Source organism: Durio zibethinus, chromosome 4, assembly GCF_047325235.1.
Source record: "Durio zibethinus cultivar Kanyao isolate XHJ-2024 chromosome 4, ASM4732523v1, whole genome shotgun sequence".
Lineage (NCBI taxonomy): Eukaryota > Viridiplantae > Streptophyta > Magnoliopsida > Malvales > Malvaceae > Durio > Durio zibethinus.
Genome location: NC_143165.1, coordinates 9974529 through 10001692, shown reverse-complemented (window position 1 = coordinate 10001692; position 27164 = coordinate 9974529). Strand labels below are relative to the sequence as shown.

The window sequence follows — 27164 nt, the reverse complement described above, 5'->3', positions numbered from 1 at the left end:
TTTAGTAAAATTACAAAATTATCCTCATCATTACTTTTTATCATTATTATCTTATATGGTGATAAAAGTGAATCACAAAATTATAAGTGAGAAAAAAATTTTCACCAAAGGTATAAGTGAAAAAAATCACAAAGTGTATACAAAATTAATAAAAAAAAAAAAAACTATACTATTCTATTTATAGTAAAACAAAGTTGTGTTTGCCAGTTGTTTTCATGTAATACACCTTCAATTTGGCAAGGACAATTACAAACTTTAAAGGTTGAGATGACTAAAAAAGAAGGATAGATGATGAGCACACTTCTTTTCATAAGCCTTTTTTTTTTTTTTTTTTTGGTTTTAATAATGCAACAAACAGCTAGCATGATAGATAAAGTCTTGTTGGTCTTCAAATTGAATCACATGAATACATGATTAACTCAAATTAAAATAAAAACCCTTGATTCTCTTTTGGATTAATGAAATATTTCTTATTAAAATAATTAAGTTGTTTGAAAGAATGCATAGTTATATTTAGTTATGAACAACTCACATGAAAGCTTTTAATTATTTATTACTTATTTAGTTCAATAAAGAAGGTAAAAGATTTAGAAAATATTCTTATCATTATGTCTAAATGCACCCTTATGAGATAAAAAAATAATTTTTTTTATGTAATTTAAATTCAATATAAAATGATTTGATTTATTCATGTGAACTTGTTTCGAGTTGAATTTTAAATAAAAAATTTTGAATTCGAACATTATTTTAAATATTAAATTATTAACAAATTTTAATTTAAAATAAAATTTTTTTATTTTAAATTGAACCTTTTAAATCTTGAAGAGTCAAATCAATTTTAAACAAAACTTTAAAAAAATTGATGAATCTGATTCGACTCCATCCATAGACAAATTTAGTACTTAGAAATCAAACCTAATAAACGATTCACAAAGTTAAAGGGTTCTGAAATTGAAAAGCTAAAAAATGACAGGTAATTGGGACCAACTTATTCCTTTTGGCAGGGTGAATAAGGCAAAGTATAAAACTTGCCGATGCCTATACTTTGAAAAACCAATATGGAAGAGAATATCCGTCCCATCGTATTTCTGGACGAATAATTATATTTTAAATTAAATTTAATAATTTATATATTTGTATAGTGAAAAAATTAAATATTTATATATTTATATTATATTTTATATAAAATTTATATATCATAATTTGTATTGACATAAAAATATAAAATATATATTTAAATTTATTTATAATATTTATTAAAATTTTAAATTATATTATTTTTTAATTTTTTATTTGTATAATTCTCGTGTCCGGTTTGAACTTTAAATTGTCCAACCAAATCTGGGTGCTTCCGGATATCATAGATGCTGGATCTCTTGAAGTCCATTTTGGTCAAGTAATCTCATCAAATGGACACTAAATTGACACGTGTCCAAAATCATGGATGTCATCCAAAGTTCTATCATCCCACATCATGGCAACGCTATGCTGACGTTTTTCAAAACACGCTATGAAGGCATGATTGAAGCCACTCGTTTCAGCTGACGGAAACTCCCATGTGGGTCTTATTCGGCCGCCTACGCTTCTCCTCTGACCTTCCAAAATATTACCATCAATTTTTTTTTTATAATTTAAAAATTCGTACATACATATTATATAAAAAAATTTAAATTTAATAATTTAAAATATAATAAAATAATATAATATAAATAAGAAATTTTAAAATATACAATTTAAAAATTTAACAATAAATACATATAAACTTAACAAAATTAAAAAAAATAAATTTTATATTTTCATAATTATATAAAAATAATATATAATTTTTATATAAAACATAATTTGAATACATAAATTTTAATATTTTATATAATATGAATATAAAAATGTTAGGTTTATAAAATATTATTAATTTATATATTTATATAAAAATGATATATCATAATTTGTATTGATAAAAAAATATATAATATATTTATTTATTTTTACTATATTTATATATAACTTTTCTTAAAATTTTAAACTTTATTACATTCTTTTTTTTTTTTTTAATTTCATGATTGTGTTGCGTCGTCATTTTGTGATTTAAAATGATAGGTCTCATTTTTTCTCTCTCTTTCTCTATCAAAGTTTCTCTTTATATATTCATTCAAATTCTTCAGCTTTTCTTCACAAACTTGTGACAAACATACAAAAGAAAAATGCCTGAGAAAGAGAAGTCTCGTGTTGGTTTGAATGACCCACGATTGGTGGTGAGAAAGTTTTTGGCTAGGCCACAACATGAAGGACTTGGAGCAATAGTAAGAAGAAGCATAGGCCGGTAAGCGAGCTGGAAAGTTTGATAAATTTGGTGTTTTTTTCATTAAAATGAATGAAATTTTGATGAATTTGAGGTGCTTAGAATAAAGGGTATCTTTTTTAATGCAGATTTGAGTTGAGATACTTTGATCCTTTCCTTGTTTTGGATGAATTTTCAGGTTGGTGTCTCTGTTTTCTTTACTCTGTTTTTTGCTCTGTTTTTCATTTCTGATAGTGTTTTGATGTTTGATATTGCAGTTACAGCACCTGCTGGATTTCCTGATCATCCACACAGAGGTTTGATTCGTCTTGTTCCGTTTCGTACCTTCGTGTTTTTTTTCTCTAGAACATCGGCTCCGATTACGTGGATGTGAAAATATTTTGATTATTCTCTATGTTCTCTGTTAACAGGATTTGAGACAGTCACCTACATGCTACAGGTACAGAACTGATCACTCAAGGAATCGCTGTTTTGTCAATTATGAACTTGTCAAACTTATTTTACCATTTCCATTTCCTCTGTCTCTTGATTTTAATTTTCTTTCATCGAAAATAAAGAGAAAATTTTGTGTTTATGTACATTTACAAGCTATCCATTGTCTATCTAATAATCATAATTCAACTATCAAGATTAATTATGCACAAAAAGTTCAAATAGATGTGATTGTTTAACTGAAAAGAAAGCAACAGATGGCTCACCTAGTTGCACTTGAAGGCTAGAATGAAATTGTCTTTTAAGTCGTACCAGCCATGACAAATAGGGAGTTGACAGTGGCAAAGGGTTTAAACGAATCGAATATAAATGAATTTTAATATGTTTATAATCTGTTTGTTTGTTTAATGAACTCTGAAACGTTGTTTGTGATAATTTAGTAGTTATCAAAGTTAGACATGGCCTTTACAATATTGGTCAAATGAAATTGTATATTGGAATTGTTTTATTTGTTTGTATTTGTTAAAAATTGTAGAGGTGTGGACTTTTAATAAGGTTAAAAGCTTTATGAAACTTACCTTGGCTCTACGCAATTGGCTGATTCATCAGGGAACAGTCATACATGAAGACTTTGATGGGCATAAGGGGACCATTGGACCTGGTGATCTACAATGGATGACTGCAGGAAGAGGTATCGTTCACTCAGAGATGCCTGCATCACAGGGAACCCAAAAGGGTCTACAGCTTTGGATTAACCTGTCCTCCAAAAATAAAATGTAAGTTCAACTCATAGAGATTTACAAATTTTATGGTATTCAAGATTTATCATGCAAGTAGAGTTTGTCTTATTAAAATAGTTTATTTCAAATAATTGGACTACTATTGCAATAAATTTAGATTTTAATCCGATTGATTCGTATATATACTTTTAAAATTTAATATTTAAATAAATTTAAATTTTAATATTTACAATTTGTTCTCTTATTCTCAATATGGCAACGTATTTGTTGAAAAAAAAAAAAGTACGACAATGATTTGTAATTATAGATCTTTCTTGAGAGTGTTTTTGAATGCAGCACACATTGAATTGCCTTGTACCTGCATATCTTGCTGGATATGGTCAGCTTTTAGAATGTGCCTTTCGTTTGAGCCCCGTTTTGAAGAAAGCATCTATAATGATGATTGGGTTAATGCTTGTTCCACTAGCTAGACATGTTGTCAAAAGTTCTTGGTGACTTTTCAACCCAATTTAATAATTTCAAACATGACATAAAATAATATAAAAATATATATAAATGTGATATAATTTAAAATTAATAAAAATGATATATAAATTTGATAAAAAATATTTTGTTTAACATATCAATAAGAATTATAAAATAATAATTTTCGTATTTACTCTTCAAACCTCATTTGTTTAATATTTAAAGTTTTCTTTTGTTACTAGGATTGAACCAAGGTATCAGGAAATGTCAAGTAAGGACATTGCAGAAGCAACAAATGATGGAATCAAAGTCAGAGTAATAGCTGGTGAGGCCCTAGGAACAAAGTCTCCAATCTACACCAGGACCCCAACAATGTTCCTGGACTTCACTCTAGAGTCCGGAGCACGCCTACAACAACCGGTACCGGAATCATGGAATGCCTTTGTTTATGTCTTGGAAGGAGAGGGTGTCTTCGGCCGGTCGAAATCGACGCCAGTGACTGCTCACTATCTGCTTCTTCTAGGATCAGGGGATGGCTTAGAGGCGTGGAACAAGTCCTCCAAATTGCTTAGGTTCATTCTAGTTGGAGGTGAACCATTGCGTGAACCTTTGGTACAATTTGGACCATTTGTGATGAACACTCAAGAAGAGATTGATCAAACAATAGATGATTTTGAGAACTACAGAAACGGATTTGAGAAAGCAAGGCACTGGAGATCTGAATCTGGTCTTGGCCTGGATTTCTGATTCTTGTTTTGTCTAAGAATTCATTGGTTAATTTTGGAAAATAGTATGGAAAAAAAGGTCATCGATATTTTAATAATAATCTTTATATACATTATATATTATGCTTTTTTTAATGAAGTTTCACTAAATTTAGTCAATTTTATGCACCTTTTTACGAACTTAATTTTTTTAAATTGAAATGATCATAATTTAAATTATAATTATTAATTCTATTGTTGGCCAATATGTAATATATCTTTCATGAACCTTCCGAGTTTGTTAAAGACTTGTTATATATTGATTCAGCAGATCATATTGTGTATCGTACTATCTTTTAATTTATTAATTTATGAAGTTATCAATTTTATAAATAGTGTGTTTGGATCGAGGGGACAGAAGAGAAATGAGAAAAAAAATGTAAAGGAAACAAAACCTTTCATTCTCTTATTTGTATAAATTTTTAATTTAAAGAAAATGAAAGAGGTGAAAACTAAATAATTTTTGATTTTTTTCGTAAATTTAATTTTTTCAATATCTCAATTTGAAGGAAAAGTTAGAGAAAGGAAAGTTGAAAAATATTTTTTTTATAAAAAAATTATTGTCTACCGTTTTATTAATACTAAAAACTTTAAAAAGTCATTTCATTTTTTAAGTAAATTTCACATATTTCTTTCAATATAAAATTTTTTATAATTTTTTGGTGATTTGATTTGGATGAATGGTTGAATATAAATAGATATATTTTTTAAGTTTATGAGAGGACAGACTAGCTCAAAATCCATTAATGCATGTTTGTAAAATATCTTTCTATTTCACTTGATTAAAAATCATTAATATAGCAATAATTGTGAAGTCAGACAAGATAGTAAACATATCATGATTCAAAGAGTGTTCTAAAATCTTAGGCAATGAAAGGTTATAATTAGAAAAAATTATTGTAATGAATCATTTCCTTTCTTTTTTACTCTTTATCCAAACAATGGTTATTATAATTTCTTTCATTTCCTTTTTTTTATTAATTTTAATTATCCAAACAAGAGTTACATATATTATTTTCTTTCCTTTGAAAAACTTTCTTTTTCATTCTTTTCTTTTCCTTTCCTTTATTAATATTTATCCAAATATAGCGTTAAATTTTATTTGGATGAACGATAAAATTGAATGTGATAAAATTAAAAGCAGTAATAAAATTTATTGTAGTTACGATTAAAAAAAATTACTATAGCTGTGATTAAAAAAAAATTTAATGAAAAAATTATGTTGATTTGATCTTATAAAAGTTGGCTTTTTTATTCAATCAACTACTTAATCTTTCTTAAATCTAGATTTAATAATTTAAAATGTGATAGGGTGATATGATATGAATATAATATAAAAAAAGACACGAAGTGATATAATTTAAATTTTTAATTTAAAATTTCAGTAATAATTATATATAAATTTAATAAAATAAAAAATATATTTTACGTTTTTATGTCAACACAAACTATGATACGTAATTTTTATATAAAAATATTATACATATACATGAATTTTAATATTTTATATGACATGAAGATATGAATCCTCACTTTTACCTAAACTTGATAATAAAAAATATGATATAGTGACAAGACACGAAAACAGTATAGATAAAAGATACGAAAATGATACGGTTTAAAATTTTAATAAAAAGTATATATGAGTTTAATAAAATAAAAAAATATTTAATTATTTTCGCATCTATACGAATTATGACACGTAATTTTTACATAAAAATAAAAAATAAATACATAAATTATCAATATTTTACACTATAAACAAATTGACAAGTTTAATTTCACCATCCAAAAAAGACATCAACAAAATTAATTTGATTTTTTATTAGAAAAATGGATTTTATTTTAAGTTAAAAGAAAATGTAAAAATGTATATATATATATATATATATATATATATAAGTTGGTAAATCCGTAAATATATTTATTAATTTGTGAATTTAAGACCAAAAAATGGAGCTCATAACTTATTAATGTATATCTAAAAAATCAATTATTTTTTTAATATTTTGGTAATAACAAATCAATAAATTTATTAGGCTCACGAAAATCTTTTCTATTCAAACTCCACCATAAAGTTTAACTTAAATTTGAATTTTAAAATAAAAAAATTTCTCTTCCTTAATTATTGTCAATAGATAAATAAGTAATTTTCAAAGCCTTTTATTTTTAAAGTGTAACTTTTAATTATTTATAAAAAACACTAAATACGTAACTTGTGAAACCTTATTTAATTATAATAATTTATTCATCTTAAAAAATATTTAAAAAATTTACTACAAAAGAAATCAAAGTCTAATAAAATATGTGGAGGAAGGGACAATTAACATGTTCTGAAATTGAATCCCACCAAGAATCAAATACTTAATGAAGATAAATAAATCATTTGACTTAAAACCATAAATTTATATTTTAAAAATTACATGATTGAAATATTAATTTTTTCTTCTTTTTTTGAATTAAAAGAATATTAATATAATCAAAAGACAAAAGGTAAATTCAGGTTTTTGTAGTTTTGATTATAATTTAACACAAGTTTATTAATTTAAAAAATAAAAATTTGCTTTAAATTTTTTAACTTCATAAGATAAGTATATCTTTTCGTTAGCCAATTGTTAGTTATTCTATAAAATCCTCATTTAATGATTGTTTTATCTCTAAAAAATCAATATCATCAAATACTTACATAAATTAATTTTTATAATAATAAATTATTTTTAAAAAAAATATATGAAATCTATTAATAACAAAAAAAATAGATATAGCATAAACAATAACAAATTAAGCTTTATATTTCACAACTCTAGAGTCGATTATATGAAAAATAAAAAAAAAATCATGTTAAGTCATAATTTTAAATTTTTTTATGCAATTATAAGTATGTTAATATGTAAATATGCGTATAATAAAATAAATATATTAAAAATGTAATATTATTTTAGCACGTAACAATTTAAAAAATAAACGAATATAAAAGATATAATATGAAAAAAAAAATTGGTTGAAAAAAAGAAAAAAAAATCATAATTTGGATATTTATCAATTCCGTTTTAGTTTAACATTTAAGATTTAAGGTATAAATGTTAAATTTAAAAAAACATATATGTGAAAATATAATGATGACAAATTTATTCATTTTAAATTGAAAATAATTTATAATAAATAAATTCAAGTTAAAGAGTTGTAATGTTTAAATATAAATAATTTTTGTTATTATATATTCAATAGATATATAGAATAAAGGATAATATAAATAAATATAATAAATTTAGGTTTGAGGGTAGTATCATAATTGTATAAATTTTGAAACAATAATATTTATATGAAGTTTATAAATAAAGCTCATGAAGGTTTTTTTTTTTAAATGATTTAATAAATTTTAATAAAAAATATAAATTGATAGATGATAAAGTTTAATGTGAAAATCAATAATATGAAAAATATTATTAAAAATATTTATAATTTAAATTTGATCCATATTTATTTAATGATAAAAATTTTGAAATATTTTTAATAAAAATATTTATCTAAAAAATATATTAATAAAAAATTTAAACTAATAGATGATAAAGTTTAATATGAAAATCAATAATATATAAAAATTAAAAATATTTATAATTAAAATTTAATCGATACTTATTCAATGATAAAAATTATATAAATATTTTTACTAAAAAAAATTATTTTAAAAATATATCTAAATTCATTAAATTTTTTAAAAAAGTTTTATACACTAAATCTATGTAACTTAATTTTTGAATATATCAATTTTTATTTTTTATTTGAATTTTTATATAATCATTTCTAACAAAAAATTTCACAAAATTCATCTAAATAACTTTTTTTAATTTTTTTTTCTAAATTCTATTAGTAGAATTAAAATATTTGAGGTAAATTATTTATTTTTCAAATTAATAAATTTGTATTAAATTATTATCAAAATCAAACAATTTGGATGAAATTATATACTTAATAATTAATATATTTATATTATAAATTTTATTTTATTAAATTTATAAATAATTATTATTATAAATTTAAATTATTTTATTATATTTTAATTTTCGTATCATATCGTATTGTATTTTAGACCGGCGGCTTCCTACTCTCACTTTAAGTAACATAAAGTACCGAAACTTCTAAAAAACTTAAAAACTCCAACTCAAATCTGTCAGCTTTTCTTTCCAAAAGAGGCTATTTGTTGTCGTCAAACAAAGTCATAAAAACCCAAATCCTTAAAATCTCAGAAACCCAAAGAATTAAACGAAAAAAGCCACCCATGAACAAGAAACACTCAACTCTTCTCAAGATCCTTTTAGCTCTATTTGCTCTAAACTCCATCTCTCTTTACCTTTACTTCATCTCCAGTCAACAACCACCATCATCTGGCGCAGAACTACGGCGGCACGACGGCGGAGAGTTTTCCAGGAATAATCCCACACCGTGGTCCATATTTGTCAAAGCCCTGGCCAATCATCCCATCATATCTACCTTGGTCTTTGACCCCAAACGTAGTGTTAAAGTCATGTGAAGCTTATTTTGGAAATGGGTTTACAAGGGTAGCTGATATTTTGTCCGCAAAAGCCGCCGTGAGATCCGGGTCCAGTTGGTTTAGGTGTCATTACTCCGGGACTTTGAGGAGTTCAGTTTGTGAAGGTGGGAAGATAAGGATGGATCCTGAGAAGATTAAGATGTCAAGGGGAGGTGAAAAGTTGGAGGATGTTATTGGGAGAAGGGAAGAAGAAGAGTTGCCTGAGTTTGAAGATGGAGCTTTTGAGGTTGAAGGCGAAGGAGGAGCAAGGTTAAAGAAAAGGAAGTTTGTTGGGGAGGAGTTTTTGGATGAGTTTTTCCCTGTTGGGGATGTTTTAAAACATCCTATGAAGGAATTGGTTAGGTCTGTTGTTGTTGTAAATGAAAATGATTTCAATTGTCAAGAGGTTAGATTTTATTTCAGTTCATTGATATTGATGTTTGATGGAATTGCTAAATCTGGGTAATGTTTGATTTAATTTGATGTTAATGATGGTAATAATGATGGTTTGCTGAGTTCCTGATTAATTGGAAGTGAAGTAATGCTTAATGCAGATATGGATTATCATTTAATGCAAGTCTATACATCAAAAAGATGTTTTGGCTGATTTGTTTGTTTATATTGGTCTGATTGTTGTTTTCTTGATTCTAACGTCTGGGAATAGGCAATGGTATTTTTTGCTTTGGTACAATGGAGGCCATAGTCAGGGATAGGGGAAAGGGTTGTAGGTGACGGATTTGCACCGCAGACCTGCTGAATGCCACCTCTTAAGCGTGATTGCATGATTCAACCAAGCTAATAATCATTAATTTCCCAATTATTATGAATTGAGTTACTAAAACTTTGGTCTGAAATTGGTTGGTTAGAAAGTCGAACACTGATACAATTTACAATTAGAAATGAGTTCGATTTGTTCATTTTCTTCTAATTTTGTTCATTTTGTTTTCGTTCTTCTAATTTATGCCTGTCTGATGGAATATTAACTTAATTCTTGTATATGAGCCTGTTAGCTTCTTCATTCCTTTTCTAATTCAATTCAATTTGTTGATTGTTAGTTCTGCTTTTATGGATTCTGATGTGGAAAGCTCTGATTAAACAGTGGGCAGAGGAGCCTACACTTCTGGTAACAAGATTTGAATATGCAAATCTTTTTCACACAGTGACGGATTGGTACAGTGCATGTGTCTTCTAGGGTTACTGGCTTGCCTGATAGGCCGCATCTGGTCTTTGTGGATGGTCATTGCGAGGTATTCATGCTCCGTATTCCATATTCAGTATCTAATGTCATCTTTGTTCTGTTTAGCATATTATCATTCTTTTGTTACCATGTTATTTGTTCTTTATGTACAATCAATAATGTGAAAAATTTTTATGTTTTGAGCCGGGACTTGTTTCTTTTCTTGCCCTAATGGGACAGGGGGAGACAGTTTGTGGGTAGGAATTGGGAGGAATGCTCGGTTAGCGAATAATGAACCAAGGGGAGAATTATATTACATATTTAAACTTATCCTGCATTCAAATACCTCCCATCCTCCCGAGGGGGCTAGGGGGGAAACGATCCTTGCTTTCTTTTGAGATGCTATTCACTTTTGAAAAAACCGAAAAAAAATCCCAAACCAAAAACCCGACCTTAACAATAGCTGTTCCCAGTATGGAGCCACCTTCTTCACCTGGCATGCTCATAACTCCCCGTTTTTGAATTATCAGGGGGTGTTTGCTACCTCAACTACCAAGCTATCTGCAGCTAGGGAGCAACACCACTTTTCAGGATAAATGTCCGCCTTCTTGTACTGACAGTTGACTGAGGAGCTTGTCTTTTTTGTTTTTATTTATGAGGTAATTTTGCTCAAGGTTTAATTTCTAGCCTTCCCTAATGAACCATTCTATAAGTTCGGCAATAATCCTCAAAATGGTGAAAATGTCATATAGATATTATTCATCCAGAACTATTTACAATACAATAAGCAAAATTCCTCAAGTTAGATACATTTAAGATTAATGTCAACATTGCATCAAGTGCTGGTTGTGTTAAAATTAATTCTTATACAAGTATGATATTTGATTTCTGTATATTAGCTTGTGGACTCTTCTGTTTGCTATGGTTGAAGACCTTCTATTGCGCCCTGCTTTGGTACTCAATGTTGAGCCCTTTCTTTAAGTTGTGCCCCCATGGTGCAACTTGTCATCCGCGATCCTCCTTTTTCCTATGGTTGTGAAAAGAAGTTGCTTATTATGAATATTTTGAACATCTCCTGTTGAGTTTACACTTTTTGTCGACTAAATGCTTTGTTATCCTGCAGTAGCTAATCATTTTTTCTTGGCTTAACATTTCCAGACACAATTAGAAGAAACATGGAAAGCATTGTTTTCGAGCCTTAGATATGCTAAAAACTTTAGTGGTTCAGTCTGTTTCCGCCATGCTATTTTCTCGCCTTGGGGATATAAGACTCCATTATTTAAAGGGCTTACTGAAGAAATAAATTGTCGTGGGGCTTCTGCACATGATCTATGGCAAAGTCCTGATGACCAAATAATGGCTCGATTATCTGAGTTTGGAGAAATGATCAGAGCTGCTTTTGGATTTCCGGTAAACAGACATCATGCTGATAAGGCAGTCTCCGGCCATAATGTTCTCTTTGTCCATCGAGAGGATTATTTAGCCCATCCGCGCTATAATGGTAAAGTGGAATCAAGACTTAGCAATGAAAAAGAAGTGTTTTATTCATTGCAGAGGTGGGCATCCAATCATCTGGAATGCAAAGTTAACCTCGTCCACGGGTTGTTTGCACACGTCCATGAAGGAACAGGTCCGAGCCATTCAGGATGCTTCAGTTATTATCGGTGCCCATGGTGCCGGCCTCACACACAGTATCTGCAACACCAAACACAGTGATTCTCGAGATTATTAGCAGCTTTTTCAGACGGCCACACTTTCAACTGATTGCCCAGTGGAAAGGATTGGAATATCATGCCATTAACCTCCATGGATCATATGCCAAACCCAGAGTTGTCATTGATAGGCTTAACAAGATAATGAGGACTCTTGGGTGCTAAAAAATTTTTGGTTCTCACAAATTTCATCCTTATTTGAGCCTGGAACCGTAAATGATGGTGAATCTTTTCATTATCTGCCTAGATTTTGCTCCTTTTTTAGACGTCCGGAGCTCACCGGAGAAACAGAGAAGAGATTCGCTACACTTTACAGGTTTTCATTCCCCCTAAAGAATTGGTTTCATAGCTGACTGAAAGAAATGTGATATCTGAACAACGATAGAGGAGACGCCGAAATCATCATGGTTGTTGATGGATATAGGCATTATTCATTCATTCAAAATGGAAAGTTTTGAGTCTGAAATGTTGTCATCTTTAAACGGAAGCTTACCGGTGTAAGTTAAATTTTTTTCTTTGAAACAAATCTGGACACATTTGGCATTGTAATAGAACTGAATATGAATAAACAAATATATATATATATATGCGTGTGTGTATGTGTGATTTGTTCGTGTTCAGTAAGAACATTATTTTGTTAGTTTGAAGTTTGTTTTGTTTAAACAGTAAGATGCTTGTGTTCGATTCATGTTTATTTCAATTAAATTAAATCATTTCAATTAAGTTAAATAAATTCGTTCATAAATATTAAACGAATATGTTCATGAACAATAAACACATTATATAATTAAATAAATTTAAATAAACAAATTTTAAATGAATACAAAATATTTTTAAAATGAGATTAAAAGAAAAAATATAATTTTGCTAATATTATTATAAACAAACAGCAAACAAATTTTAAATAAACTTAAAACAAGTTTATTCACGAATATAAATGAATTAAATAAATCTTTGTTTGTGTCTGATTCGTTTAATAAATGATCATAAAAATGTTGTTTAAGATCGTTTGTTAAACTTAAAAAATAAACATAAATGAATAAAAATCGAACTTATTCTCAAAAAAATTTCTCAAAAGCTCTGTTTACACCTTGGACATGTTATTGTTTCCTTTCCTCATCTTCTTTGAATGTGGGAGGTTTTTCAGATGATTGTTATGTTGTATTCTATGATAACAACTGTATCATTAGGTGAGTTGAGGATGAATATTTCTTAAATGAGAGTGATATTATAAGAGTGTTTTTTCCATATCAACAGTGCATTTTCCATGATTGTAAATAGAGATAGTAAGTGTGCAGGATCAAATCATCTCAGATTTGGATTATTTTGAGTTCCGATTGAATTTGGATGTCTATACCAATCAAAAGAGTCTGCATTTATAAAGTTTAAGATCATAGTTGAATAGGACAAACCAGTAGTCTACATTCCAACTGAATTCAACACTAACACAATCTTTCAATGTTCTAAAAAGGTGAAAGTAAGGCAAAAAAGGAGATTAAGATGTGAAACCTCAAGAAACAAAACTTTTAGGCAGCTCCCTTCCCCTTCTTTCTCTGGATCTTCTTCATGTAGAACTCCAGCTCTTTGCCCTCCAAGATATATCTGTCAGACCCATTTAACATCATATTAGAACAAGAATGATAATAGTCAGTATGATTATTATTTAGGGTAATTATTGATGTCCAGAAGTGATTCCTGTTCTTGCAAAACAATTTCAGATGCCTAGAGTAAAAAGAGAGATTGAGGCTTCTGTAATTTAAATCTCTCATGACATACCCATCGGCGCGGCCACATTGACCAGGTCTTGAAGAGATAGAAGCCAGCAAACGGCCACTACCAAATTGCTCCTCAATATGTGGGTCAAGCTTCCGATTCTGCTGACGCTTTTCCAGCTTCCTCAAGACATGGTTGCTCTTCTTCACCTCCTCGGTAACAGTTTCACCTTCCTATACACAAAAGAAGTGAAACAATGTAAATTTGTAAACAGCAATGTGATCAGTCAAAGATTAAAAGAACCATAGACACATCATTATGCTTGATCTGAAGTCTTGCCTAACAATATAACCTGGATTGCTACATAATTTCTATTTTTAGGGACCCAAATCGGAGAAGGTGCAGAAACCAACTAATGTAAATATTTTAGCATTATGGCAATAACCTCCATATGCACATACAACATAATGGCAAGAGCGAATCGGTTATGAAAGTAGAACCGCAAAAAAACTAATATCAGCTACCCACTAACAAAATAAAGACACCTTTCGCTCCTTTGAAAACAGATTTATGCTTAAGCAGATCATACCAAGGTCCAATTTCCATGACACCAAAATATTAAAATGATTAACTCGTCATCACAGGAACTGATCTATCGAAACAGTACCAATGTAACCAAAACATAAAAAACCATACTCCTACCTCCCCTTCTTTCTTGGCGGCTGCTGCTGCTGTTTTCTTCTTGCGACCAATGTCAACACCATAGTGCTGGAGATACCACTGCTTGAATGGAGCAGCATCAACTTGAACAATAGCACTCTTCACCAGAGTTTGAGTACGAACCAGCTCATTGTTGGATGCATTGTACACCACATCCAAAATTCTGGTCTTACGAGTCACAGCCTCACTTCCCCACGAGTAGTTTCCTGTGTCGAGCCTCAGAGCACGCCACTTCACATTTCCACCACGAACCCTAATCCTCCTGACCGTCTTGTTGCTTGACAGCTTCGTGTTTGCAGGTTGCCTTCCAAGCTCATACCTTAAAATACAAACCACCAAAAATTAAAAAAACTACATAAACTCAGATAGAAAGCATAAAGTGAAACAATCCAACAAGAAAAGAAACCAGACAAGGTCTCTGGCATCTAAACAAACTAGAAAGGATCAACTTTTATGGTCATAAAATAAATAGCATAGCTTGTGGTCATGATCGGCAATTTGAATCAATTTACCAAAACAAATCAAATTAAAGCTCAATAAAATTCCTCATGGCAATAAAATGAAGCTAAATCTAAAGCTAAAGGCCGGTACTAGAACATTAGTAAAGTAAATTACAACAAAACCCCCATTTTTTAAATAATTCTAAATCAACTTTCTAATCAACCAAACAGAGCCAATGATCAAGAAAAACCAAAACAAAAGAAAAGGGAAAAAAGGGTTTTGCAAATTACTTTCTCTTCTTCCTCCAAGCCTTCTTTTTGCCACCAGTGGCACGCCTCTTGTGCATTGAATCACGAGAAATACCTATCAGAAAAAAAAAAAAAGAAATTAAACTCATTAAGTAAGAAAATTACATGATTTAGAAGAGATTTAATTACAATTAGAGGAATTTGAGAAATACCCATTTTGGCTGAGGTAAAAAGTTCAAGCTTTTTGAGGGCTTTTTTGTGCTGAAGCAAATCTCAGAGGAGATGGACGCTAGGGTTTGAGAGGAAGTGATGGGCGGAGATGTGAAGCTTTGTTATACACAAAAACCCTAGTTTATCTCGAATTACTTTTCTGTCCTCTCTGGACTTTGGGCTGGGTTTTGTTAGCTAGGGTAAAGTAGTCAAATTGTCAATATAGGCTTTGGCCCAATAAAATATTTGGATTTATGATTCAATCCATAATGGCCCAACAGCTAGTGGATGCTTTGGTATATTTTTTAAATTTTAGAAAACTTATATTTTCATATATAAGATGTAAAAGAACAAAATTTTAATAAACAGTTCGTGAATATTTTCAGATTTTTTTTCATTTATTAAGTTTAATAAATGATCATGAACGACATTTTAAAATTCGTTAATTAAAAAAATATATCACAATATAGTAAAATTCGTTAATATTTAATTCGTTTATAATGTAAAAGTGCAAATAAAAAGAATACTTAATGAATAATTTATAAATAGACTCAATTTTTGTTCATTTATATTTTTATATTTAGCTTAACAAATAAATATAAACAACATTTTAATATTTATTAATTAAACAAATAGATGATGAACATACCAAATTTATTTATATTCTATTCCTTTACATCCTTATTTTTATGTGATATAAATTTAAAATAAATTTTCTCAATGAAAATTTTTTATAATAACTTTCATGTGATATTTTATTGGATCTGGTTAACTGATGATTATATGCATTGCTTAAGATTAGTTAAAATGTTGAATTCAAAATTTAATTTATTTAGTTCATATATTTATATTTAAAATGTGATATTTAGTAGATTTGTAATTCAAATCATAATACTAATAATTTTTTTTTTATATCAGGTTACGACTTTTTTATTAAAAAAAAAACTATTTAAATTTTTTTATATCCAATGCGTTATTTTCAGCAAATTTAATAAAAAAGTAATATATTAATTATAAATTGAGCACTAAAAATCATTTCCCTATTTTATTATAAAAAAAAAAGTTTAGAAAATTGCATTAAAAAAATTTCTCTTTGTTTTTGAGTTTGGAGGAATGATTTACTATTTACTAATTACTAGCATTGAAGCACTTCCTTGGAAAATAGTTAACTAAAAGATGACAACATTCTTATTTATGTAGAACCTTAAAAAAATTGTCTTATAGCAGATTGGAACCAACAAAAGCACCTAACTTTGCTCAACAATGGCTACAAGCAAAGCAAATTGGGACCAAATTATTGCAAAATTTAAGATAACAATTTGATTCCATCTTTCCCTTTTGTTGTTTTTATAGCTCATAAGTTATAACCCACTTCCTTGAATCAATCAGTGTATGCAAAAAACCAGTCTTTGATTCATTTGGTCAGTGTTTCAATGGGGTTTGAAGTGTTGGTTTCTTTGGGTTCTTACGTTTCAGTGAGAGATTTTCTTGATGATTGTGACGATTGGGGTACTGTCTCCATGGGAGACGTTTCATCCTTGTGGAAGATCTGTGACACTAATTGTCAATAGGAATTGGTCTAAGTGTTTAAAGTTTGAGATTTAAATGTGAAACTTTCAAGTTCCAATTTTCATAATCCCTTATTGATAAGCCATTTGTAAGTCTGAAAAATCACTATGATAAAAAGGATCTGTAACTCTCCTTGATAATTCATATATTTATATTATATTTTATATGAAAATTATATCATAATTCGTATTAACATGTAAAATACAAAATATATTTTATTGTTTTCATTAAACTGATATTTGTTAAAATTTTAATTCATGTAACTTTTGTATTTTTTTTCAATTCTTATGTTCAGCAATCAGAGAGACCACACAATCAAAATACTTGTGAGAAATTGGTAATTAGGACAAACCAAATTTTGATCCATCCTATATACTAAAACCAGAGACCAAACAATTGAATCAATTGAGAAATGAAATGCAACACAAGAAAGAAATAATTTCAGATTCCTGCTTGCAAAAGATTCAAATTTCTCAACTAAACTTTCAGTGTACATTCTCACCGCTTGCAACAATCTACAAATAAGAGACAAATAACAATGGATCCACGTCAGTTAGCTGTAGGAAACCTGCCGTTGTTTGGTTTTACCAAGGTCTCGCAGAAAGAAGAAAAAGCTCGCTTCAGCTCATCTGGAAGAGGGAATGAAAGAGGGAGTACTAAAGGACGAGGTCCCCTGTAGTTCCCGCTCTCGTTTCTCACAGAATGCGAATGCGCCAATGCTGGCCTCTGCTTGTTAAGCACTTCAACGATAAAAGAGAATGCCCCAAATGTGAGGCAGCTCTGTAGAAGTGCCTGGGGTGCACCTGAATAACCATTGCAAGAAAAACCAGGGTTCAAACGGAAGCCTGTATTTTACAGCTGAGAAATGAACCTTGAGATTCTCATACCTGGGATGCTTAGGGCAAGTCCAGTGCAACATCCAGCTACACCAGCATTAATAGCTGCAGAGAAAGCCAGCATTACCGTATATCAACATACCATGTACAATATAAGCGGTGTTACTCTGATTTTTACAAGGCATACCATCATCTTTTCCCCGCAGCCTCTTCAAAAAGCAAACAACCAAACTGTGTACGCCCGACAAAACAGCAAATGTCTATAAAGGGAAAATATATGACAGACCTTAGACTCAAGGCGGAAAAACTTCAAGTTAATTAAATTATTCTGGAATCATGACATTCTCATACCTTGGCACAAGATCCTGCCTCCACAAAGGATCCTTTAAAGCCTTTCTTTTTAATCAATCCCGAACCTGAGACAAATGAAGAAAGAGAAAAGTAAAGAGAGTATAGACTTGGTTTCTAGAAGACAAATGAGCCACAACAAAGTGTTAATTAAGAGTCCAAGTTCAGACGGTCAAGTCGAATATCCAGCCCAAAAGATTGCTTAAAGGTTAAGCCCTAACCTTGAAGTTGCAGTACCCGACAATTCATTTATTCATGTCGCAATTCGTTTATACATATCATGTTTTACTAGAAAATTGTGTATCACAATTCATGTTGACAAAGAAAACATGTAATACATTCTTTTGTTTTTGTTAAACATAAATCGTTTTTGCTAAAATTTTAAACTGTGTCACCTTTGTGCTTTTTTCATATTGCTTTTTTGTCGTGTCAGCATGCTGTGTTTGAAATGCTAGGTCTTACCACCCAAAGAAAAAAAGAAAAAAGAATTCATGGCAGTGAACATACATTCCATGGCTACCTAGAACTGGAAAGAAAACATACAATCCTACTCCTCAATTGTCACAAGCTCGAATTCGTAATAGCTAAATCTCTTAAAGGTCCAAAGTTCCCAGAAGGGTAATAACATTCAAGCTTAAAGACAGGGCAATAAAAGAATCCCAAGTCACCACTATCCAAACACTCGAGCTCATTTTTAGGGAAATTATTCAATCTAAATCACACTTTGAGATGCTGAAAAAACCCATTGTTTAAACACTATGACTATCTTATCCACTCAACTACTACCAATAATTCCATAAGCACATTATTCTACCACTTTCAAGTTTCAAATCGTATACAATAATACCAAAAAATTCCATAAAAATCTCCTAAGCTGTATTCAAAATGACCCAAAGCCACACTTCGTCTAAAAGTCTAAACAGAGTAACAAATAACATCAAAACTAAACAAAAAAATCCACCAAAAAATTCAATGAAAAATTCCCAAAAGTTTGTTCTTTACCAAACTTTGCCAGAAGCCAAGAAAACCCAGAAAGGGGATATTATTAAAAGTTTATAAAATAATAGAGAAATGGGGAGTCGAATCTTTTCAGAAGAAAAGAGAAAAAAGATACCATAGCCAAAGATGGAGCCCAAGAAGGCACCGGCGGCGGAGTCTCCTGCGAATTGCAAGAGGCATACGGCAGGGGAATTGGAATTAGGAGGGGCTGGGACTATAGCTTTTGATGAAGTAGGATTAGGGTTAGGGTTTGTTTCAAGGTCTGTTTCAGGGGAAGAGTTCGATGAATCCAAATTAGCCATTTTTTTGTTCAAAAATGTCCGTTTACCTCACTTTCCCTGTGTAGACATCGCTTCTTCGAGAAAAAAAAAAAAAAAAAAAAAAAAAAAACCGATATTTAATTTTGGTTACCTGCACACGACGTCGTTTTATCTTCCTTATTTCATGGGAGTTTTATCCGATGTTACTTTTTTTTTTTTTATATCACCGCAGGTTAGTTAAATTAGTAATAGTATTATATAATTTTAAATAAAACAATGTAATAAAATATGAAAATAATAAAAAAATAAAATGATACAATTTTAAATTTTAACAAATATATAAATTTGATAAAAATAAAAAATATCTTTAATATTTGAAATATTAATATGAATTATGTTATGATTTTAATACAAAATAAATAGGGACACAAACACGAATTCCTAAGCTTTTTATATTAAATGTAGTATTTAATAGATAATTTGATAAATTCTAATAATAATAAAAAAAAATTTCTCATCCCAGATTAGAACTTCAACAGGCTCTTTCTCATTTTTGTTCTTATTCATGGAGTTCTCAAATTCATCATATTTATAAAAGAAATTTTTTTTTTTTTGACAATTACGTTCAATGATATTATTTAGGTTAGTTTCACAATAATTTCTAAAAGAAAGGGGAAATTTTCAATAGCAAATCATAACACAAAAAGAATAATAGTAACTGTTAAGGAACAAAAAATGTACATATAGAATACAAGAAAAATAGAAAAATGATTATAGATGCAATACAAGAATGGTACTACATGTATTTATTTTGACCCAAGTAGGGTCTCTGATTTCTTTGGCTGAATTAGTAGTAATGTTCTTGATATATTGCTCCAAATTCTGCCCTCCATGCCTGATCATCATCTGGCATTGAACTGTTGTGTGTTACATCTGAATCCTCATATGGTTGCAGTGCTGATTCTGGCAATCTGCTTTCTGCAAGGTACTGCTTCATAGCGATCATTTCCATCTTGTGTTTTGTTTTAAGCTTCTCCACTTGCCTCTTTAACTTTTCATTCTCTTGCTTAACATTACTGAAGTTCTCCTGCAATGAAAGGTAAAATGGCACTCAAAAGTAAGGATCAATTATGCTGTTCTTATGCCAACAGCCGCGTGGACTGTTGGTAGAGCGCTGAATTCTTAGCTCCAATCCTGGTGGCAAGCTAAAAAATAATACAATTCTTATCACTAAAAATGTAAATTTTCATTCTCTTGCTGAACATTACTGAAATTCTCCTAACTAAAATTCTCCTGCAATGAAAGGTAAAAGGCACTTAAAGGTTCTCCTGCAATGAAAGGTAAAATGGCACTTAAAGGTAAGGATCAATTATGCTGTTCTTATGCCAACAGCTGCGTGGACTGTTGGTAGAGCGCTGGATTCTTAGTTCCAATCCTGGTAAGTTAAAAAAATAATGCAATTCTTATCACTAAAAATGTAAATTTTCACTCAAGTTACCTCTGCAACTGAGGCAGCTTGCTCAGCTTCTCTCAGCCTGACTAGGAGTTCTCCAGCAGCATGAACAGCTTCTGCTGTGTCTCTTAGCTGGATTCTGAGACTTTTGTTCTCCTTTTTCAAGAGTTCTTTCTCTCTCTCCCTCTCCACTCTAAGAGCTGAAAGCTCAGCGTTAAGGGCTTTGGCAAAACGGGCACCATGACCTTTGGCTCCTGCCTTTGCTGCTGCCCTCTTAACCTCTGCTATCCCTTCCATTATTGCTTGGTGTTTTGCAACCAGATCATTGTATTTTTCTTGCAGTTCAGAATAGTGTTCAATGATTCTAGCATGTCCAATGACAGCTCTGCTAAGAGCATCATTCAACTCCTCGGTGCATTTTTTCTCTAAAGTCAGTTCCATCTCTACTTTCTCTGCACGGCAGCGGTTGGATTCAAGGTCCATCCTGAGCTCATCAGTCAATGATATCCACTCACTTTCCATTTCCATCCATCGTCGTCTTTCCCTTTCAAGTTCTTCCTCACTGTTATCACGACAGTCAACGCTTTTTCGCAATTGAATGGAACGTGACAACAAAGAGGATCTCAGCTGTTCAGTAGATTTTCTTGGAGATGCAGCAGTATATGACTGCTGTTTGCCTTTTAATGTTTGAATTTCCTGAAGAATTGCTTCCTTTTCATTCTTATCAAAATATTCTTTTCCATTTTCACCAGTGTTGGACTGCTCAAATGGTATTATTTCATTCTTCGGAGACTCCGGTGCATGTTCAATTGCAGAATTTCCTCTCTCACGTTTGTATTTCTCTACCTGTAGTAGTTCAGACCGTCAAATACAATCCAGGTTTTAGGCCTCTTGTTTTTAAAGAGGTGAATAAGATTATTACCACATGATTTAACTGCTTAATTTTGGCTGCTTGCTCCATACAAACACTTTCAAGTGCCTTCTCTCTTTCAGTGGCTTTTGCCAAATCACTTGCTACAGCCTGAAATAGAAGCAACAAAACTAATGAGTATAGAAAGGAAAACATAAAAAGAGAAGATGCTCCATTGAACAAGAAGTCTGAACATACTGTGGTCTTGCCATCTGTTTGTTGGTTGTTGACTGCATCATTCCATGTCTTCAAGCTATCCGGAACCCCATTGGGCTTATTATTGTCAAACTTCCTTTGGCATGATGAACAAAGCAAAGGAGTAGAAGAAACATCAACAGGAGCATTGGCCTTGTCTGCTTCTGGACAAGGTTTCAGCATCAAGTGGTCGAAAGAGAAGGCAACTGGAGATCGGTTGGAAGCTGAACTACGCTGGTGATAATCAATACTCTGCAAGCCTCTTTGAAGGCTAGCAGCCAAAGATTCTGTTGGTCCTGAAAATATCTTGCTTGAATGTAACGAGGACCTGATATGCTCACTATGTTTGAGTGACTGCCGTAACTCTGAACTCTCTGATACATTGTTCTGATTGGCCAAAAGTGCTGATGGGATAGCCATGCTTTTCCTTGGGTTATTTCCAATTTTTGGAGACTCTGACAAAGTAGGCTCTTGGAGGGTTGAAGACCGATGGCATGAGCTGATGGAGATGCTATTTCTGATTGAAGGATCAACAGCCTTCAAGGTTTTTGATGTGATTGAAAGTTCCTTTACATCAATTTCTTCTATCCCGGTTTCTTCTGGGCAACGAATGTCATCTTCGCTCAGCAAGTCCCCCTCACAACTTTCCTTTACAGAAAAAGACTGAATCGAACCTCTCTTGTCAGATGGTTCTCCCAAGTTTGTTTCACAAGAGCTATGCAAATAATCCAGCTGCTGACATAGTTCCTTGACATCTTCTTCACCAATATTAAGCTCTTCCTCATAATTGTTATCTATTCGTGGGAGGATCAAAGAGCAGTTAAGGCTTACTCTTAATTGATTCAAGCTATTGCATGCATTTCGCCCTTGAAAATATCTACTTTTACTCCCAACTGAGCTAGGTACATCAGACTTAGCTCTTATAAGCTCTTCCTGTAATCACCATGATAACAGCTAGTCAGGTCGTGATTAGAGATACAAAATGAAATTAAAAATTTTGCACAAAATTTTCTACCTTCAGTTGACGAATCTGATCACTCAAGCCATTGACATCACCTTCCAGTATTTCATTTATTACTGGTTCATTTCTTACAGATTTAATCCTTTGTCCAAATCTGAGAGTGCTTAAAATTTCACTAATATTTCTGCAAGTGAAAAACAATGAGCTTCCCTCAAATAATGACATTTATAAATGAAGCACAGTTTTACAATATAATAGTTTATGTACATAAGAAAATAAGTTAATTTTGTGCTAAAATTCCATAAAGAACAAAGTTAAAAAAATGGTAACTAGATTAGAATACCTGTTATCTGCAGAAATGTTGCAAATAACTGTGAGTTTAGCATTGCCACCGAGGGATTCTCTCAGTATATGTGTTAAGCAGGAACCTCCACATGGAGCATCTTTAGGTTTTTCTGGTTGAGTTTCTTCTGCAAGAGTGTTCACCAAATATCTACACCAATGAAACAAACAAAAAGATTATAGGGAAGCGGTAGCCATAACCAATAATGACTGTTACATCTAAGTTCTAAAAACATGTTTACAACTAAACAACATCATCTTAATGACTTCCAGATTAGGTGAAGGTAATGACAGCGTACCCAAGCTGTGATAGGGACTTCCTGACATTTTTGTCTTCCTGTACATGTTGTCTACCCACATCTTCAAGTTTGTTTCTATCCAGTCCTGCAAGATCAATCAGGCTGATTCTACTTGTTTTTGAACTGCTGAAACATTTTGATGAGACTCCCTGTGGTATGAATCCATGATCAACCAAACATAAGAACCAAGTGTTATTTTTTGTCTGGTAATTCTAGTCCATATGGTCCCATTGAGCATAGACCTGAACTAATCCCGACTGGCTAACAACCCAAAGAATAAGATCTTCAAAATTAAATCTTGTGGTGACTGTGGTGGTAGAAAATTAAGATTTAGCTGTACCTTGCACCAAGATTCGATGATGAAAGTAAACACAATGTGAGACCGAGAGCTCTTAGAATTTACAGTTGTTGTTCCTACTTTCCTACTTGAAAGCCCCTGTGTAAGACACAAATATAAAAGAGTAATCAATACATGCAATGAGCAAAAATTTCATATCAATACGAAATAAGGACAAAGGATGCTAGATAAACATGCATCCAAAGCATTATGTGGAGAACTTGTGCCAACAAATCGTTTCCTGCCTACCTTAATCAAAATTTGAGTTACATCCTCATAGCCAGAAACATATTCTTCAGTCAAATTCTCAACATACAACCCATTTTTTCGATCATCCTTTATCTGAAACAATGTCCAATAAAACAAATAAATGACATCATTCAACCCTGAGATACTGTTAGTCAAGGAAAAGGGGGATAAAAGAATAACAAGCAGTCACCTCGAGGTTCCTTTGAGTTGGATCGAGTAAATCCCCAATTTGCTCATTGTAAAGCTGTTAATTAATCATACAGAAGATATCACATTATATGAAGCAAAAAGTCCAGACATTGTTTTATACGAACCTTCAAGCCAGTACATACCTCAAGAAAGGAGCAACGACACTGATAATTTATCTGTTTCCCATCAGGGTTCTCTTGCTCCTATAAATTTAAAATATAGGAATCAATGAACCAGTACATACCTCAAGAAAGGAGCAACGACACTGATAATTTATCTGTTTCCCATCAGGGTTCTCTTGCTCCTATAAATTTAAAATATAGGAATCAATGAACTTCACTTCCAAAGTCCTAATACTCATTTTCTAATAAAATTCAGAATGGAAAAGAAAAAAAGCATACTCTTTGAATCTCAGAGAACAGCATTCGGAAGATACGAGGAACAATCCCCTGGTGGCTTCTAGGTGAAGGATCCTCAACCATGGCGCTTGGTGGACCCCACATAGTGTAAGTCTTTCCACTTCCAGTCTGTTGACAAGTATTACATGAATCAAGGTCACATATACACAACTTACCATCAAATTCTCTTGATACACATATTCATCAAAGATATATATATATATATATATATATATATATATAGATTGGTACAAAGGAGGTCACAGTCTGGGATAGGAGAAAGGGTCACTCGTCTTACGACTTGAACTCCTGACCTGCTGGATGCTAGCTTAAACGGCTATGTGCTAAGCTCAAATATATATTCTAAAAAGTACCTGTCCATATGACAAAATTGACGTGTTGTAACCAGCTAATGCATCTTTAACCAAAGGAACACCGATTAGCTGAAAAACATCCTCCTGGAAGCCAACAAAAACAAACAGTTTATGAGTCAAAACGCCTTTTTTTTAAAGAAACTAAAAATTTCTTTTACTGATACTGCTGACTAACCTGATTGGAATTTAAATCAAGAACAGAATCAAATGTGAATTTCCGGTCACCAACGGATAAGGAATCTGAAGAAACCTTCCTCACTGTCGGATCCACTTCTTTTTCTTCACCATTTATGGGTCTAATTCTCACTACCACCTATTTGTAAAAAACAAAAAAAAAAAAGTTATGGAAATTAAGTTTCACTGAAAACCCAGCTTCAATTAGTCATCAAGCTTCAACTTTGCTAAAGATTAACAAAACCCCAGAAACAGTTGATGATCAAGTTTCTTCATTTACCCTCACAGAGGGATCTAGATTCCATAATTCTCCATTCTTTCCCTCAGATTCAGCAATCTCTTTCTGCTCAAATTCCACACAATTATTCAAATAAATATCAAAATTCAGAAAGAAATTAGAACTTCTTTTTTGAAATTCAAAAGGGGATGTTGTTTACTACAAACCTTGATAGAAGAGTCCAAAGGAGGCAACTTTTCACGGTGACCGTCAGATGGGTTGATCAAGGCGTCAGAAGCAAGCAATTTGGAGTTACTTACTTGAATAATGTTGGCATCTGGGGGAGGAGTGTTTTCAGAATTGTTTTTGTTGGTGTTTTTCTTAAGCTTTGATTTTGGAAGCAAATTTCGAAGCGAAGACGTCGAAATGCTCCCCAGGAAACGGCGATTCTCGGCAATGGCGGTTTCTGGTGTTGATTTCATTGTTTTTTTCTCTTTTTTGGGGTTTGAAAATGGGATTTGAGATCTCAGAGAGAAAGAGAGAGGGCTTTGAATTTGAATGTGGTGAGAGAGACAAGGGAAGGGAAAGTTTTTGTTGCTGATGGGAGGAGATGGAGATGACCGTTGAGATTTTTGAATTCTTAATCTTTTGATGGAGGGGAGCTTTGTCAGTGTGAAATGACTATAATTTCCTTTCAATACTTTTTTTTTTTGGGTTAAAAGACAAAAAAAAATCCTTGATTATAATTCAACAATCATTTAAATTATTAATATTTTATTACAATCAACAGAGACATTACTCTTTTATTCAAACTCAAATTAACCTTTAAATAAATAAAATTTAATTACGTGATAAAATTTAATTAATTATATCTTGAATTATAATCAATTGAATAAAATCATGATTTAGACATTAACTCCATCAATAATTTATTGATTAGACAAAAAATTAACGAATAAAATCATAACATGTGACATATTTACATTGGCCTATATTTATCATGTAATCATTTTACTTAATCTCGTTAGTTAATAGTGCAAAGTGTTTGATGAAAATAAAATCAAGATATCAAATCATAAAATTACTTAAATTCACTTTTAAAAATTTTTAAAAGTTTTTGAAAATAAAATTTTGAAAGTTCTTGAATGATATTTCTGAAAACCTTCAATAATTTTTTAAAATTCATTTTCAAAATATTTGAATCGCATCTCAAAACTTAAAATTTTAAATATTAAAAAATTAAACACAAAATTAAACAAAAAAAACAAATAATTTATCTTTGATTTTAAATTATTTAACATCAAATAAGTGATTCGGGCTTGATTTTGAGCTTAATTTTTTAAGATTTTTAAAGTTTTTGGTTGAGACATATAAAGTATTAGATTTTTAATAAATTAGTGTTTTAGGTTTATGATGTATTGAGTAAAAAAGTTAGGATGTAAACAACACCTCTCGTTATAAAAAATCATATAATTCAAACTCAATTTACACATTAACCAAAAAAAGAAGCAATTCCTATCCTAATTGTTCAAAGAAGCCATCAATGCTAGCCACTAAAGTTTCACAACAACCAGTCAACGACCAATGTAAATCGAGGATCAA

At 31.0% G+C, this 27164-nt stretch overlaps 4 protein-coding genes and 1 pseudogene across 6 annotated transcripts; 2 read left to right on the top strand and 3 right to left on the bottom strand.

Moving 5' to 3' along the window:
- The first annotated feature begins 2128 nt into the window (after positions 1–2128).
- On the top strand, positions 2129–4820 carry LOC111288723 (pirin-like protein). Its single transcript, XM_022879726.2, has 6 exons — positions 2129–2320; positions 2428–2477; positions 2557–2595; positions 2710–2738; positions 3341–3507; positions 4179–4820. Exons 1-6 carry the CDS (start codon positions 2202–2204, stop codon positions 4681–4683), a joined length of 909 nt encoding a protein of 302 aa, XP_022735461.1. The 5' UTR covers positions 2129–2201; the 3' UTR covers positions 4684–4820.
- A 4021-nt stretch (positions 4821–8841) lies between these two features.
- Positions 8842–12703, top strand: LOC111288719 (beta-1,2-xylosyltransferase-like; annotated as a pseudogene). Its single transcript, XR_016341515.1, has 3 exons — positions 8842–9637; positions 10331–10478; positions 11567–12703. The product of XR_016341515.1 is annotated as a beta-1,2-xylosyltransferase-like (transcript).
- A 771-nt stretch (positions 12704–13474) lies between these two features.
- LOC111288728 (small ribosomal subunit protein eS8-like) lies at positions 13475–15588 on the bottom strand. The gene is made up of 5 exons (XM_022879728.2): positions 15455–15588; positions 15285–15357; positions 14536–14872; positions 13897–14066; positions 13475–13722 (listed from the first exon to the last, which is right to left on the bottom strand). The coding sequence occupies exons 1-5, from the start codon at positions 15456–15458 to the stop codon at positions 13647–13649; spliced, it is 660 nt and encodes a 219-aa protein (XP_022735463.1). The 5' UTR covers positions 15459–15588; the 3' UTR covers positions 13475–13646.
- Positions 15589–17426: 1838 nt separating this feature from the next.
- Positions 17427–19562, bottom strand: LOC111287547 (mitochondrial import inner membrane translocase subunit TIM22-3-like). The gene is made up of 5 exons (XM_022878169.2): positions 19320–19562; positions 18209–18273; positions 18045–18117; positions 17909–17962; positions 17427–17824 (listed from the first exon to the last, which is right to left on the bottom strand). The coding sequence occupies exons 1-5, from the start codon at positions 19504–19506 to the stop codon at positions 17571–17573; spliced, it is 633 nt and encodes a 210-aa protein (XP_022733904.1). The 5' UTR covers positions 19507–19562; the 3' UTR covers positions 17427–17570.
- A 563-nt stretch (positions 19563–20125) lies between these two features.
- Positions 20126–26212, bottom strand: LOC111288823 (kinesin-like protein KIN-12F). 2 transcript variants are annotated; one of them, XM_022879791.2, is made up of 16 exons: positions 25790–26212; positions 25626–25688; positions 25347–25484; positions 25172–25255; positions 24801–24926; positions 24543–24602; positions 24401–24454; positions 24211–24303; positions 23965–24060; positions 23625–23773; positions 23327–23476; positions 23038–23167; positions 22026–22955; positions 21840–21938; positions 20963–21763; positions 20126–20551 (listed from the first exon to the last, which is right to left on the bottom strand). In XM_022879791.2, the coding sequence occupies exons 1-16, from the start codon at positions 26042–26044 to the stop codon at positions 20312–20314; spliced, it is 3468 nt and encodes a 1155-aa protein (XP_022735526.2). In that variant the 5' UTR covers positions 26045–26212; the 3' UTR covers positions 20126–20311. The 2 variants fall into 2 exon arrangements, with proteins under 2 accessions (XP_022735526.2, XP_089615584.1); XM_089759458.1 differs by lacking the exon at positions 24543–24602 and adding an exon at positions 24644–24703 and having other exon boundaries at positions 25790–26170.
- Positions 26213–27164: the final 952 nt, after the last annotated feature.

What these genes read in the sequence shown, in the direction of transcription:
- LOC111288723 (XM_022879726.2), top strand. Translation starts at nt 2,202, where the DNA reads ATGCCTGAGAAAGAGAAGTCTCGTGTTGGTTTGAATGACCCACGATTG. An exon ending in TGTTTTGGATGAATTTTCAG is followed by an intron (nt 2,478 to 2,556) that starts GTTGGTGTCTCT and finishes TTGATATTGCAG; the next exon opens with TTACAGCACCTGCTGGATTT. An exon ending in CAGTCACCTACATGCTACAG is followed by an intron (nt 2,739 to 3,340) that starts GTACAGAACTGA and finishes CTGATTCATCAG; the next exon opens with GGAACAGTCATACATGAAGA.
- LOC111288728 (XM_022879728.2), bottom strand. An exon ending in GCTTGGAGGAAGAAGAGAAA is followed by an intron (nt 14,873 to 15,284) that starts GTAATTTGCAAA and finishes TTGTATTTTAAG; the next exon opens with GTATGAGCTTGGAAGGCAAC. An exon ending in CAATGTGGCCGCGCCGATGG is followed by an intron (nt 13,723 to 13,896) that starts GTATGTCATGAG and finishes TGGGTCTGACAG; the next exon opens with ATATATCTTGGAGGGCAAAG.
- LOC111288823 (XM_022879791.2), bottom strand. Translation starts at nt 26,044, where the DNA reads ATGAAATCAACACCAGAAACCGCCATTGCCGAGAATCGCCGTTTCCTG. An exon ending in CTTTGGACTCTTCTATCAAG is followed by an intron (nt 25,689 to 25,789) that starts GTTTGTAGTAAA and finishes GAATTTGAGCAG; the next exon opens with AAAGAGATTGCTGAATCTGA. An exon ending in TTGATTTAAATTCCAATCAG is followed by an intron (nt 25,256 to 25,346) that starts GTTAGTCAGCAG and finishes GTTGGCTTCCAG; the next exon opens with GAGGATGTTTTTCAGCTAAT.
- LOC111287547 (XM_022878169.2), bottom strand. Translation starts at nt 19,506, where the DNA reads ATGGCTAATTTGGATTCATCGAACTCTTCCCCTGAAACAGACCTTGAA. An exon ending in GCTGCGGGGAAAAGATGATG is followed by an intron (nt 17,963 to 18,044) that starts GTATGCCTTGTA and finishes CTTTCTCTGCAG; the next exon opens with CTATTAATGCTGGTGTAGCT. An exon ending in ACTTGCCCTAAGCATCCCAG is followed by an intron (nt 17,825 to 17,908) that starts GTATGAGAATCT and finishes ATGGTTATTCAG; the next exon opens with GTGCACCCCAGGCACTTCTA.